The 16,477-nt window shown below is 34.8% G+C and overlaps 1 protein-coding gene across 1 annotated transcript in view; it reads right to left on the reverse strand.

The window, feature by feature from the left end:
• Nucleotides 1-14,545: 14,545 nt before the first annotated feature.
• SNX3 (sorting nexin 3) overlaps nucleotides 14,546-16,477 on the reverse strand; it is a 39,221-nt gene continuing 37,289 nt past the window's right edge. Inside the window, exon 4 of the mRNA XM_051997493.1 lies at nucleotides 14,546-15,301. Within this exon, the coding sequence (XP_051853453.1) occupies nucleotides 15,196-15,301 (106 nt within the window). The 3' untranslated portion in view covers nucleotides 14,546-15,195. The remainder of the gene's footprint in view (nucleotides 15,302-16,477) is intronic.

A 16,477-nucleotide genomic window follows, 5' to 3' on the forward strand; every position in this document is an offset into this window, starting at 1 on the left:
AAAGGTGTGTTATCTGGACAAGACATTTTTACCTACCTCAGTTTTTTCAACTGTAAAATGGAAATAATAATAGCACCTACCTCTCAAGAATTTTGAGAAGATCCAATCATATTTATAAAAACTCTTAGCATAGTGGCTAACATAGCAGGTGCTTAATAAATGCTTATTTTCTTTTCACCTACTTGGTGCAAAGTTAACCCCAATCACCCCAGATCTGCACCACAGCTTCCTCATTTGCAACAGTCCTAGCTGGTGCTGTGGGTATTTGAGGAGGATAAGGAGAAGCTTAACTCAAACCTTTTCAGTTTCTGGCTCATGAGACCAACCTTTCCAAAGAAATTTGTCTCCTCCCTGCTACCCAGAAAGCCATCCCTTTTATCAAAGAATTAAGAAGGAAACGAGGAAAAAAAAAAAACCAGTCAAAACCCCACATCACATCATCCAAACTGCTTTCCAAAATGATTGGACCAGTTAATAATTCCGCCACTATATTTCAAATATTGAGTAGTAGCTAGGAGGTATTGTGGACAGAATGCTAGCTGGGGAATCAGGAAAACCTGAGTTTAAATGCTACTTCAGACATTTAATGGCTGTGTAAGTCACATAACTTCTCTGGAGCCCAGTTTCTCCATCTGCTAAATGAGAACAATAATTGCACCTTTAGCAGGGTTTTTGTGAGTATCAAGTAAATTATGGAAACATCAATATTATATGACAATCAATTCTGATGAACATGAGATGTTTTTTCCAACAATGAGATGATTGATGTCAGTTCCAATGATCTTGTGATAAAGAAAGCCATCTACACCCAGAGAGAGGCCTGTGGGAACTGAATGTGGATCACAACATAAAATTCTCACTCTTTTTGTTGTTCTCTTGCATTTTGTTTTCTTACTCATTTACTTTCCTTTTTGATCTGATTTTTCTTGTGCAGCAAGAGAATTGTATAAATATTTACACATATTGGATTTAACATATATTTTAACATGTTTAACATATATTGAATTGCTTGCCATCTAGGGGAAGGGGTGGGGAGAAGAAGGGGAAAATCTGAAACACAAGGCTATGCAAGGAGCAATGTTGACAAATTATCCATGCTTATATTTTGAAAATGTAAAGCTTTAAAAATTTAAAAATAAATAAATCTAAAAAAGAGAGAATTAAGTAAGTTACTATATAATCCTTAAAGTAAAGTAAAGTAAAGTACTACTAAAGTAAACAGTAATATGAAGAATAAGTCACTTAACTTCTCAATGTCCCAAGCACTTCTAATGAATTGCTGCTCTGAATCACTGGAGGATCTTCCACACTAGGGAATCCCTAACCCCTATGAAATCATAGATATTGTAAAAAAAAAACAAAAAAAAAACAGATAAATTAAATAATACTTCGACTTCTAAGAATTAGTACTATTCTTAGAGGTTTTCATAGTAGCCAGACACTCATCTAAATCATTGAACACACAGTATTTGAAGAAATTATCTAATGGTAGGCTAATACTCTCACTTTACAAATGAAGTAAACTGAGAATGAGAGGCAACCAACCCAACATCACAAAGATAATAAGTAGAAAAGGCAGAATTCCTATTCCAACTCTAAATCCAGAAGATTTTCCAAAGTCTCCTTCGTTTAGTCCTCCTACCTGGGTCTGTGGTATTCTCTTGTGTCCAAAAAAAAGAGCAACTGCACAGATCTAAGTACAGTTAATAAGATCTGGGGGTGATGGATTGTATGTATGTATGTAATATTGTATGTATGTATGTAATATAATAGAATATTAGAATTAGTATCTGGTATATAGTACAGGGGAAAGCATATAGGCTTGAATATCAGGAGATCTGGGGTAAACTTCCCACTCTAACACAACCTAGCTAAGGGGATTTACATGAGACCACATTCTAGCACCATAATAAGTTCTACCTTCCTTCTTCTCCTTTCCAAAGAAGATAACTCACACAAAATCAAAGCAACTAAAGAATAAACACAAAAACCCACAAGCAGAGAAATAAAGATCCATAAAGACAGAAATGACTGCCACCCATCTACTCTCAAACTAAAAAATGGATTTACCAATGGAACCCATGTCCCCAGGGCTTTGAGGAACAGGGATTTATTTCCAGCATCATTCCCAAATGACATGATCTTCCTTGGAATGCAGGAGGGGCAAGATCCAGGTTTCCCACAGTTTCTCTTGGCACTCCTTGAGAACCCCTCCCATATCCTACCATGGGAGGGCAGAGAAAGGAAAAGCACTGTAGTGTCAGGGAAACTATTTTTATTCCATTCTTTAGGTCCTGCTAAAAGTTATGACTCTAATTGGTATTTCCGTTTTGATTTAGATGGATAAAGACACTGCGCAGAATGGACAATTCTCAGCTGAGACCTTTATCTTTCCTCTAACATTTTCAGTCTCAAAGACTACTTACCTGGGTGCAAAGTTAACTCCAACTACCCCAGATCTGCACCACAGATTCCTCCTTTGCAAGCAGTCCTAGCTAGTGTTGTGTGTATCTGAGGAGCATTGAGAAGTGACTTGTCCGATCCGAGATAGACTTGAATCTAGAATGTCATGACATTATGCCACATTTTGACTCATCAGCCCTCAAAAGGTTGGCAGATACAACTCCCTGAAATGTTGGTTGATCATCACAGAATGATGGATGAATGAGAATAGATGATCTTAGAGGCCCTTTCCAATTTAGATCACTTGATTCTTGCATGAGTTCAAGTAGGACCAAGAGATGAAAAAGCAAATGGTTTTGAATACTGAGTGCAAAGATTGGGAAGAGAAAATTAAATTTCCTTTAATTTTGACAAGCTTTTATTAAGAGCCAATAAAGTACCAGGTACCATGTTAGGTTTTTGAGACAGAAAGAAAAAAAATGAAATTCTGTTATATCTTGTTCCTGGGAAAACGTTCTTGATCAAAGTAGCAAGATTTGGGCTTTCTTGGTTATTTTTTTTTTAATAGACCCAAGATTTCAAGGAGTATAGAGAATTTCAGGTGAGAAATTTTCCTACACCAATGCAAATAGGCAACTTCTATGTGACTTCTAGTCTTAAAGTGTTGTCTGGGGCATTAAAAAGTTAAATGACTTGCCCATGGTCACATAACTGATATATGTTAGAAGTGGGACTTGAATCTTTCTGACAGTAAAGCCCACTCTCCTTCCATTAAACCAAAAGCACTGACTTGAAAGTCAGAAGACCTGGGTTCAAATCCCAACTCTATCAACCACTTAATATCCATGTGATCTTAGAAGAAGTTACTTAACTTCTCTGCACCTCAGTTTCTTCAACTGTAAAATGAGAGAATTAGATTAAATGGTTCTTTAAGGTCCCTTCTTGACCTAAATTTATGATCCTATGGTTCTATAACTAGAATGTAAAGAGGAGGTGTTGCTCATAAAAGCAGAGAGCAAATGGATTGCTGTCTGTCTCTGCATTAAGACCACAAAGGACTTGTCTTACAAGATTGGGCAAATTAGAAAAAAAGAAAAAAAAGAAAGAAAAGAAAAAGAAAAAAACACAGGAGAAACTGGTTGGGTTACAGATTTAGGACCCCCTTCCTCCCTACCCTCCCTTCTAGCAAAGAGTAAATCCCCACTTGAGTTGAAAGGACAAAACTTTCTTCATTTTAGTCACTCATGAATAAACCGGTTAAACATGGTTTGGATTTACTGAATGTGAAAACAACTGGATTAAGGTATAATCTAGCTAGAAAGGAAATGAAAGCATGAAGAAAGCAATTACAATGATGCAGTGTTTACATCTGCCAAACAGGGATAGCCTTTCCAGCATTAAAATTAATTTCTCTTAAATGTTTTAGCCTTCTATTAGATTAAAATAATAATCATGTTCATGGTTGCCATTCTGATAAGGGAATTGGTTATCATGGCAACCACACACATGCAGGCAATAAAGGCAAGTGAGATTAGTCTCCCAACCATTAAAGAAGAACCCTCCCTCCTAAAGTACTAAATATTTGGTACCAGGTAAGGTCACTCAGAGTGGAGATACCTATGCCCAGCTACTACCATGACACGGATCTATGATTCCCACTATGGCACAGAAACATCTAGAAGTAATTGAATAAGTACTGGATTTAAATCCAGAAAACCTGGTTTTAAGATCTAGCTCTCATACTTCTCAGCTATGTAACCAGGATTTTCTAGCTTCAGATGAGAATGCTACTAACTTCAGTGACTACCTGCCTCACAGGATACTTCAAGTACAGCAAAACGTAAATTGTAAAGCTCTATATGTGAGCTGTTATGAAATCACACTAATTTGGAAATATAATCCCTCAGTTTAAGGTTCACAAGGTGCTTAATTGTGGGGAGCTATCAAAGAGACTATTTCTGATCTCTAAGAGCCTCATGCATAAAAGGGTGTTGGACAAATAACTAGTATGTCCTTATTCCTATTTCAACCACTTCCACCTCCAGACAAAGAACTGATAAATAAAAGTAAGTATCGTATGGTTACATATGTGTATATGTACAGTCTACATTATCTCTCAGCTGTCCAAGTGCACTCCATCCCCAAACTATCTTGTATTCATTTTTATTATGTAAAGTGTTAAGTGTCTGAGGGCAAATTTGAACTCAGGTCCTCCTGACTTCAGGGCTGGTGCTCTATCCACTGCGTCACCCAGCTGCCCTAGATTAAGTCAGTTTTAAAGGTAATATAGAAGGCCCTCATACACAACATTTCCTGACTATGTGACCCTGGGCAAGTCACTTAACCTCAATTGCCTCAGGAAAAAAAAAAGTAATGAAAAAAAGGAAGAACAGGGGCATCTTCTATATGAACAATATGAACAAAATTTCTCCCTAACATAAACTTGAAAAAAAAAACCTGAAAAAAAAAACTTTTAACAAATGAATTATTTACTTTTTGAGACTCAGTTAGCTCTGGCAGTGACCTTGTTTAAAAACATAAACAAGACATGAATAAACCAAATATTCAATTTCATATAATTCTCTAAAAAAATAGAACTTTTTAGTGAAAGCAGAAAGTGGAAATTAGCTTCTAATAGGACTTATAATTGACTTTTTTTTTGCATTTTTATTTTTTTATTAAAGCTTCTTATTTTCAAAACATATGTATAGATGATTTAACATTCACCCTTGCAAAACCCCATTTTCCAAAATTTTTTCCCTCCCTTTTCCCAACCCCTTCCCAAACCTCTTTTCACTGACTTTCCATGGCTACATGCAAGAGTCAACACTTCACATAACCTAACTCAGACATCCACAGCAGCTGCACAGGTAAAACTTCCTTCCTAGTCAAACTTTCCAACATCCTGCTCTTCTTCTTTCCTAGAAGTGAGTATCTCCACTCTGAGTGACCTTACCTGGTACCAAATATTTAGTACTTTAGGAGGGAGGGTTCTTCTTTAATGGTTGGGAGACTAATCCCTATATTGGATTAGACGAGTAATCCAATATATGTTAAACAAATGCTATAGAACTGACTTTTAATTTTACCTATCAAGAAGGAGGCAGCTAACCAGAAGGACATGAACTCAAATTCTGCCTGAGATATTTAGCTTTAAGCACTTACTGTGTGGGCCAGGCTAGTTACTTAACATTTTGAAGCCTCAGTTTCCCTTCATGTAAAATGGATATAATAATAGCATCTACCTCAGAAGGTTGTTTTGAAGATCAAATTAGATAACATATCTAACGTGCTTTTTGTAAACCTTTATAAAACTATATACATGGGAGCTACTATATCATTAATTTAAAATGTTTACCTTCTAGGGTACTTTCCAGAGGATACCCTCACAAGGTTTGGAGACAGTTGACAGAATTACGACTAAACTCACAAACCTCCACTGATGTGCTGTTAACACAGCCAGACAAGAGACTCAATGAACTATTAGCAAAGGCATTTATATGTAATAAAAACAGATATTACAAAATATTCCATTACCATGGGGTCCACTCTCTTGTCTCACCGAAGAGTGGATTCAAGTTTAGTGTACAATGTTAGTGAGAGAAGCAAGGATATGGGGAAGACATTTGACACAGGAATCCTCACAAAAGGGCCTATTAATTTCTGATGCTCATTTTCTTGAATTAATAGCCAGATCTCTTTTTTGCTGCCAGATCTCAATCTTGAAAGCCACTTCTTTCTTCCAATGAACCTTGCTTTGGCTGGAGATAATGTCCCTTTTCCCTCACTTTTTAATGTCCCTTTTCTCTCACTTTCCTCAAATTTTCTCATACTGAATCTCCAATTGTTGGATGGAGTATCTTCTGAGTGAATAAAATTGATGTTAAATACTATGACCTATGATAGTAGGTTTCCTTTCCTATTCTTTCCAAGAAGTGAAGAGCTGGGTTTTTCACAGTTTGATAATTCCTTCTTCAACTGTTTCAATAGCCTCCCTGACTCCAGGGCTTAACTATTTAAGTCTGCAGGGACAAATCGAATTTGTTCAGCCAATATCCAGTCTCTTTTTCTGATTCATTAAAGGGACTCATAAAGAGTTCACCAGGAAAAGCAATTTTATAGCTAGTTTAACACATGGTTATCACATTAAAACCTCATCATCTGTGACTAAATTCTATGACTACAACCATTGACTTGGGGGGAGGAAGATTATATCCTTAAAACAAAATTATCTTCATTAATAGGTTTCAAGACCTAATTATAACATCCATAAATTCAACAAATCCCTTTTTCCTTTGTTGGTCCAAATAGATGACAATCAAATTTCAGGGGATGCCTTCCCTTCTCTCCAGAAAAAGAGAAAACTTTCAAAAGAGAAAAATCTCTATTTTTATATTATAAAGGCTTTACAAGTGAAAAAAAAAATTACCCATCTAGGTCACATTTTAAAAAATTATTTATTTTTTACATTTTTACATCATTTTCTTTTCCAAATATCCCTCTCTCCCTGAACAAGAGGAAAGAGGGTGGGCGGTAAAAGGGAAAGGAGTTCAGTAAACCTATTAAAACATCAAATAAATTTACATGTATATGCATTATTGTATATCCATAGTCCTTTCTTCTCCATACAGAAGGGAGGAAGATGGATTTTCACAATTCTCTAGTAGCTTCCTGGTCATTATAACTTCACATTAGGATTTTGTTTGGTTATTATTCTATTTACATGTTGTTTTCATAGATGTGTTTACTTTGATCTCTTGTAGTTCATATAAATCTTTCCATGCTTTTCTGAATTCTTGTTATTTGCCATTTCTTATAGGGTAGTAATATTCCACAATATTCATTAGCTATTCATCAATCAACAGATACACACTTTCTCTCCAGCTCCTTGATATCACAAAGGTGGTGCTCCAGACATTTTGTTCTATATGGGACTTTTCTTTTTGTCTTTGATTTTCTTGAAACATATTCCTAGGAGAGGGAACTCTGGGTCAAAGATATGGACTTTTTAGTTACTTTGTTAGCCTGATTCCAAATTGTTTTCCAGAACTGTGGGATGAAGGTTGCTTTCTGATGTTATAATCTACATTCAGGAAGGCAGCAAATTGCTGAGGAGAGGATTTAGGAAGGTTGTACAAAAGAGAATTCTCCAGACTCTAAAAGAAATATTTCTCAATCCTCTTTCCACTGTTAGCTATCCAGCCTACAGCTATTTATTCATCAACACTCTCATGAAACACATTTCATCTACACAAGTATACATACATGCATATATGTGTACACACACAACTGTGTGTATATAGGCAGACAGATGGATAGATGGACAGACTAACCGTTCCTCTTCTACTTTTGGTAAAAATAAACAAAACCTGACAAACCAGTATGTGAAATACAGAAAAACCTTTCAGGAACAGCAGAATTAGAGCAGTGATCTCCAAAGTGAGGGCTGTGCCCTTCCAGGGCTATCATGGCATGAACTCAAAGAGTGTATGATGAATTATTATAGGGTAGGAAGATAAGTTGTATCCCACATTTCTGTGATAACCTTGCAGAAACACATCATCCTTTTCAACCATAATTACACAATACTCCCACTTCATCCACTCTTTTCACTGACTTTCCATGGCTACATGCAAGAGTCAACACTTCACATAACCTAACTCAGACATCCACAGCAGCTGCACAGGTAAAACTTCCTTCCTAGTCAAACTTTCCAACATCCTGCTCTTCTTCTTTCCTAGAAGTGAAAAGGGCTGGTAAGACATACTCTCCCCTTCATTTGTTGGAATTAAGCAAATTAAATAGGATGAGCAGGCATCAGTGAGCTACAATCGTATAAGTTTTCATTACATTATCTTTCTCTCTAAAGCTATCACTCTTCCAAAAGTCCTTATGCACTCAAGGGCACCACCATTTTTGAAACCTGGGTTATCATCCTCATTCTCCCTCACCTAGCTTATCCAAATCTGCAAATCAAAATGTCCTCCTCTTAGCCCAGGACAGAGGCCTGGGTCATTTTATAGCAGGACTTCCAGGTACCAGATAAACCCACAATATAAGGTAAACTCACCAAAAGAGGTAAGAGGGCATTTCCAAGTGTTCTATAATGCCATCAGATGCTTTTAAAGACAATACTGAAATGGACCTTTTGCCAATGCCCTGTTAATTCTTGCTTTCAAATAGTGATACGAGCAGGGATTCCAAATTAATCAGTAGCAATGGACAGATTCCTATTGTCTTAACTGCTACTAGACCAAACTAACACCTCTTTTAGTGGAGAGCTATGATTTAGTGTTTCTGGTATATCTTTTTTATAGTTAAAGTATGGAAACTTGTCTCTATTGCTTAAAGGACTAAAGCTATACTTTTGGAACTAGTTTTGGACCTAAAAATCTTAGTGAGCCCACAACTACCTCACTGCTTATATGAGCAGAGACTCAGGTATAGATATGTGTTGGACTAAATAGCCTCTTAAGTCTCTTCCAACTTAAGATTCCGTGAGTTTCCAGCTTTCCAGCTTCAAAAAAACAAACAAACAAACAAAAAAAAAAACATACTTTTCTCTGGATTATGGTTTATTTGCCCTTTTTGGAAAAAAGTTGTTTAGAGGAAATTTTGAGTGGAAGCCAGAAAGACATCATATTTTTACTGCAGATGGTTAAAAGATACAAAGATTCCTTTGCATCTGTGGTGAGCAGAAAAGAAAACTGGTAGCAAAATAGGCAACCAATCATTTATTATGTGCTTACATGTATCAAGCACCAAAAAAGTTGGAGAGGGAGTAAGGGAAGGAATTTGAAAGCTATAAGCCAGGGAACTTAACTTTAATTCTCCACAATTTTCTAGAATATATCATTAACAAGATAGTGAGCACTGAGAAAAATCAGAGATCAAAAAAACAAATCATATACTTTTATGACAGGTTAATAGACTGGTACAAAGGGATATGTACAAATAGTTAACTAGATTTTAGCAAAACATTTGGTAGTTTTCCAAGTCTTCCTTGTAGAAAAGTTTAAAGTATAAACTGGACAATTATACAGTTGGATGAATTTTGAATCTAGTTGAATGGTCAGATCCAAAGAATTATCAATAATGGCTCAATGTCAGCTTGGAAAAGTTCCAGGGAAGCGTCCTGGGGGTTAATTCTTGTTACTTTGCTATTTAACATTTTATCAGTAACTTGGTTAATTAAAGGCATAGATGGTATGTTTATTAACTATTGTGATAACACAAACTGGGAAGAATAGCTAACAGGATTCAAAAAGCTCTCAGAAGACTGTAACATTATTACCCATGCATATATCTGAAAGAAGAGGAAGAGGAAGAGGAAGAGGAAGAGGAAGAGGAAGAGGAAGAGGAAGAGGAAGAGGAAGAGGAAGAAGAAGAAGAAGAAGAGTGTAACACGGAGCCAAATCTAATAAAATGGACTTGAATAGGGATATGAATTCTAACATTTGGGTCCAAAAATCAACTTTGATAGGGGAGGTGTGACTTGCTTTTTCTGATTTGTATCAGAGAACAGAACAAGAAGTTATAGAGGGGAAGTTCAGAAAAGGCAAATCTAAGCTTATGATAAAAAAAAAAAATCAATAGAGATAAAACTAGAGTTCTTCCATTGAAACAGACCAGGAGCTAGTGATTTCCTTCTAAGTATCTTCAAGCCAAGAGTGGATGAGCACAAATAAGGAAATTCCTTTTCAGCTATGGCTTGATCTATCCTGTCCTTTCCAATGCTATGATTCTGTGAAATCAAAGAAGTTCTAATATCCTCCACTATCAACTATACTGGCAGCCTGGTTTTACTTTAAAATGGCTTTTGACATGTTAATCTTGATACTAGTTTTCTTTTTAAAACATTAACATTGGTAATCTTTAAATACAGCTTGCACCAATATGATATAGCATGTGAACCAAACCCCTTACTGCTGCCTGGATATGCAGATAGCAAAGCCAGGTCAACTGCTAAGCCTATATTCCAATTTATACAATAACAACACTGTCATGTTAAACAATTTTGAAAACTATAAGAGTGACAATCAACAGGATAACCATCCATTATCTAGAGGGTCAATGACTAAACAAGTCATCTATCTACCTTCTAACAGAAAGGTGATAGATTCAGGGTACAAAATGAGACATACATTTATTTATTCACTAATGTATTTGCTCATTTATTTTTAGCACAGCCAATGAGGGAATTTGTTTTCCTTGACAGTGCATATTTGTTACATGGGAATGTTTTCCTTTTTCTTCCAAAGTGGTAGGAAGTGGGAGATAGGGAAAAAATTCTTTATAAATAAAACTTTATAAACATTTTTAAAACAGGAAAAGGATCTATAAATACAAAAATATTTATAGCAGTTCTTTTTATAAGTCAAAAACTAGAAACCAAGATGGTACCCATTAATTGGGGAAAGTGACTATGTTATATAAATATATTGCAATAATATTGTGTCATAAGAAATGATGAAAGCCAGTTTTGGTAAAACCTGAGAAGAGCTGAATTAAAGCAATGTGAAACGGGCAGAACAATTTATAAAGTAACAACATTGTGAAAACTAATAACTTTGAAAAACCTTAAGAACTCTGGGCCATATGATATCCAATCATAATTCCAGGCCTGTGACAAAACATGTTGCCTATGTCCTGAGAAATGGACACACGTTGACATGCTTTGGCCAATATAAGAATTTGCTTTGCTTAACCATGCATGGTTTAAAAAAATTTTTTTTAATTATCCATGTATCTCTCTCCTGCTCCCCTCCCCCCCCCCCCCCGCCCCCAAAGAGCTAACTTATATAACAATTTTGAGGGAAAAAACTTCAGCCCTAGGAAAAATAAAATTTGGAAATGTGTGGTGTCTAACACATATATATCCCATCTCCAATAGGGATAAATTGAGGGTGTCTTCTCATATATATTTTAGTCCCATTTGACCTTTTTGAAAATATTCATTTTGAATTTAAATACAAAGAGAAGATTCAATATAAAACCATGAATCTCCATTTCAGTTTGCTTTTTTTGAAAATAAATACAACTCATCATTTTCCAAGCAACACTGCTTTTCTATACTTCCTTCTGTGCTGTATACTGTTTGATCTTTATTATTCTATTACATTTACTTATGATTATTAGATGTTTTTCCTTCCACTTACAGTATTGTAGTTACTGTATATATTATTTTCTTGGCTCTGCTTGCTTCACTCTGCATCATTTCAAGATTTTCTCATGCTTCTCAATTCATCATACACATCATTTCCTGTTACACAGTAGTATTCCATTAACATTTATGTACCATATTTTGATCATTCTCCAACTGATGCTCATCTATTTTACTTTCAACTTTTAACTATCACAAAAAGTGATGCTATAAATATTTTGGGAATATATGGGGACACTTTCTTAGAAATTACTTTGCTGTGATATAAGTTGGGTAATGAAATCTCTAGTTCAAAAGATATGAGCATTTTGGTCACTTTATTTGCATAATTCCAAAGTGCTTTCCAAAAATGATTGTACCATTTCACAGTTCCATTAACAGGGAATCAGGATACCACCTATTTTCCCACAATTCCCTTGAACTTGACTAGTGCCATTTTGGCCCATTTCCAAGGTAAACCTCAGGGTTTTGATTTACATTTCTCTCATTAGTGAGGAATCATTTTTTTCAAATGGTTTTGAATACTTTGCACTTTTCTTTGCATACTTGTTTTAAAAAGGCTTTTTTTTTTTTTCTTCACAATTGGGAAAGTTGGGGAGAGAAAATCTACTTTGTTCACAGAAAAAATGAGAAAGTTTAATTGTATTTAAAAAAATTTTTTTTTAATATTTAAATGAACACTTAAAAAAAATTTCAAGTAGCACAAGGGTTGCCATATACTGTAGACTTCCATTGTAGACAAATATGCTGTATTTCACTACCTTGTGCCTCTTCCTCTAACTTCTTTCCACATGGGTCATGCTCTGGAAGGGGTAAACTTCAAATATTTCTTTGAATGATTTAAAGGTCTTTCCAGGAAGGAACTTTTTATTCTATCAGTTGATTTCTTCTGTTTGACAAGTGTCACTTGTATTTATGAGCTATTACAGGTACACTTTAAATAATGCTTCTCTTCATATTAACCCTATCATTCAAGACCATGGAATGTACTACATGTGGTACAAGAATGTATGTTGCCATCAGTTGAAGATTTGAGGTTTTTTACGAATCTCATGGGATCACAAATTCTCACAATATCAAACATTTACATTAACCCCACAATCCTCCAATATGTCACACCAGACAGTCCCACAAGCATTTGAACTTGAGTTGGAGGTTGGCATCTGTCCACCTTTAAGCAATTTCTTTACACACTTTAAATCTGATTAGGAAAGCGAGAAGGACAAGAATTAAAGAGATCAGTCTACTCTTCACCCTAATCCATGGTTCTCCATCACCATCACAACTGAGGTCTACAGGAGTTGGTATAATGCAGTGGATAAAAACCCACCCTTCAATATGAGAAATCATGACACAAGAAAGATTATGACAAAAATAACATCACTATTGACTCTCCCTCTTCCCCCACATAATGGCTCCATTCATGAACCATTAATTTCAAGTATGGTAATAGTACTAGCAAAAGCATAGAGTTAAGCAATCTTTCATCATTTCCCCTGTAGGTACTTTTGCTTGGGTTCTCAGATGAACAAAAGAAGAAACCAGGGAAGATAGTTAATAGTATTACATACTTACATGGAAAAGAATAGGGGAATAATCTAATCTAATAATCTAATCCTTTTATAGCTGAGGTTTTTAAAGTAACTTACCTACAGTCACAAGTAACAGAACTAGAATGTAAACCTAGTTCCTTTGATGCCAAATTCAGCTCTGTTTTTATTATATCATGAAAATCAAAAATTTAATTTAGAAGGACTTTGTGATTTGTTTTCAGGGGTAAGAGTGTTCCAAAGTCATAATCAAGATGACAATGATCCATCTCTATAGAGTCAAGTTCAATTATATCAACACTTTACGAAGTTCTTCCTTATAAGTGCTTTAATAAAGCAACTTATTCAGGAATAGTATTTTATACTTTATTATATATTTTATACAGAAATTCACAATTGATATTCCTTAGTAAGTTTTTTTGATCTAAACAGTGAAAAACATAAGTTAAAATAAGATTCAACAATTTGTGCCAAAAAGCATTCTGATTGCAAATAGATGTGGTACAAGAATGTATGTTGCCATCAGTTGAAGATTTGAGGCTTCAAACTTCAGACAATAAAAATTGTCTGGTAGCAATGACAAAGAAATTCCTTTATTTATTTGCTGAATCTTCTAATATGGCAAGGGATACATCCCAGTTTCATGGATTTCCCAAAGGTCTTTTACAAGGAAATTAGCATCCTTTAGTGATATTCATCTGTATTTAACTCACCTTTTTTTTTTTGAGGGAGATAAGCCTTTTCACTTTTAAGGTCAATGTGGCTTCTTATAGATTTCATATACTAGCCTCTCTCTCATTCTTACAGAATATCCACTTTATCATCCAGTTCAGGTAAATACTTCCTAATGACCAATGGGATGGAGGTTGCCCTCCTCCAAAATTCTGGTGATGAGTCAGGGGTATCTCATGCCTACTGTGAACTGGCCAGGGAACAGTCTTCAACAGAAAGGTATCATTTTTGTCCACATCCCAAGCTTATGCAAAACAGCTAATAAGTTTTGCTGCTCAAATATCATACTACAGAGAGAACATGGCTTAACAGATTTAGGAAAAAAACTGCAACTATGGTATGTGGTTCAAATACATTATTCAAGTTAGCTGGAATAAGATGGTGAAAAAAAAGACTACCAGGCCTAACTCAAAGGTTGTTTTTGTTTTTGTTTTTAAAACAAAGACTTCAGGTTACAATAGTATTTTGCAAGTAAGAACTTCATAAATTACTCAATAAATCTTGAAAGGAGTGCTTTTTTAATGCACTACAATGTTTTTAAAAATTAGGCCAAACAGCAGCATATTTAATATCACCACTTTTTTTTCCCAAAAAGGAGAATATGTAATTAGTAAATAATACCTCCCAACAAATGAAGTAATAAAATCATAAAGGAAGAAAGACTTTAAGCAAAGTAACAATCAATACACATTAGAAATGTATTTTCATTTTTATTTCAAAACAACTTAAATTTTTAGACAAATGATTTTAGTATATAAATTTGATTGTTGTTTTTTTTAATACAGAATATAAAGATTTCCCTCATTAGTCTTCCATAGAAAGTGTTTTACAAGCCTGAAGGAAGATACTTCTGCACACAAGTGTTTCTTTCACACATGGGGTACTGGAAAACAACTGCCTAATGCTTCTACACATAAATTAGAACAGGTGACACTGCATATCAAAAAGAGCGTGAGAAACATTTTAGTCAACCAGACACAATAAGCAGATGTGACACAGAAAACTGCAAATTCCAGTAAGGCCAAGTCAGTAACTTTAGTCGGAACACAGCGGATAATAGAAGGGGACAAGTAGTGTGCACCGAATTAAAACGGCACTCAAGAGCTTTTTTTTTTTTTTTTTTTAGGTAGAAAGAGGGATTTTTGCTAAAGCAAATTAATTTGTTTTAACTGCCAAAACAAAGCAAAACTGAGCATCATAATGAGTGTTAGTATACTGGAGGCTTGTTGGCCTGTTTTTGTGCAGCATGCTAAAATTAGCGAGAACCTCTTTACCGGTGCGTATGAATCACTAATATTCATGGTAATAGTTTTGTTTATTTTTACATAGATTTTTTTTTTACAGCATTCAGGCATGTCTGATTTTGGATGGAGTATAACTTTTATCTATTATTTCATCTTGTAAAAACATGTGAAGACAACGTTCATTCTGTGCCAATGGATGGCCAGCAACCCTAGAAATAAGAATAAAAAAAAAAAAAGACTCAATTTATAGAATTTCACAAAAATGGGGAAAACAGACTAAGTCTGGGCTTATACAAACCCTTAGTTCTTAACATGAAAAAAGCAGCATCATTCAATACCTTCCCTCAAATCCAAAGAAAGTCTCCAGTGCAAATAAAAGATTCAATCAAGACACATTTCCCTTTCCCTTTCTTCATTTAAAGTTGAGATCTACTAAAGTTACTGCTACTGCTTTTCTGCTGCTGCGGTTGCTACTACTACTACTAATTAAAGTATATGAGATTTAAAGTGAGATGAGCTCAAACAGGACCCATTCTCATATATGGAACTGAAAAACTCACGGAATTGCATTATCCTTCCCAGAAGGGCAGCAAGTTCACAAAAGACAGTAACAATAACTAACTACAGAGACAGTTCTTGGGCTCTGTGCAAGTCTTCTAGCTTTGTTTTGTTTTCGATTTTTGGCTTTTTGATAATTCATCAAAACTCTTCAAATTCTTTTAATCACTGAATATACACATAACCCAAACACATTTCCCAAGACTTCTATTTAAAAGAAAAAATGTTCATTGTTAATGATAAGTCTAGAGAGCTATTTATTAAGGTTAATGTACAATTATAGTCAGTCCTTTCTCTTTTATAAATCTTCCTACTACTCTTGCTCTTAAAAGAGCTACAATTCAAATGGGAATGAAATACATGGCTAGAAATTTTGGTATGCAGTATATTAAGGGTTTCTAAAGTAAACGGCCAAATTGAGACAAACAATCCTAACTATTCTTACAGTTTCAAAAGAATACATTTTACCATGAAAATTAAAGAAAAACGTGCACCTTCACACAAGACATGCTTGATAATACCTCCATCTGCAATCAAACAAAATGATTGCAAGTGCATTGTAAGTTTTATTGTTCATGATAGAACATACCTTAAATCAGAAAGATCCACACAAGTAAAACTGCATTTTTTTTTAAATGCTGTAATTTCAGTAGTAATTTGCATAAATTAACCAAGCAAAACAAATACAAAACTTAGGTCAACACAAAGATACTCATTTCAATCACTCAAGTGTGTTAATATTTAACATCATCCCCATCATTCAACTTGTTAGATATTCTACATTTCTGAAGTTTAAATTATGCAAAAGTTACACAAGCTTAGAAAAT

Source organism: Antechinus flavipes, chromosome 4, assembly GCF_016432865.1.
Source record: "Antechinus flavipes isolate AdamAnt ecotype Samford, QLD, Australia chromosome 4, AdamAnt_v2, whole genome shotgun sequence".
Lineage (NCBI taxonomy): Eukaryota > Metazoa > Chordata > Mammalia > Dasyuromorphia > Dasyuridae > Antechinus > Antechinus flavipes.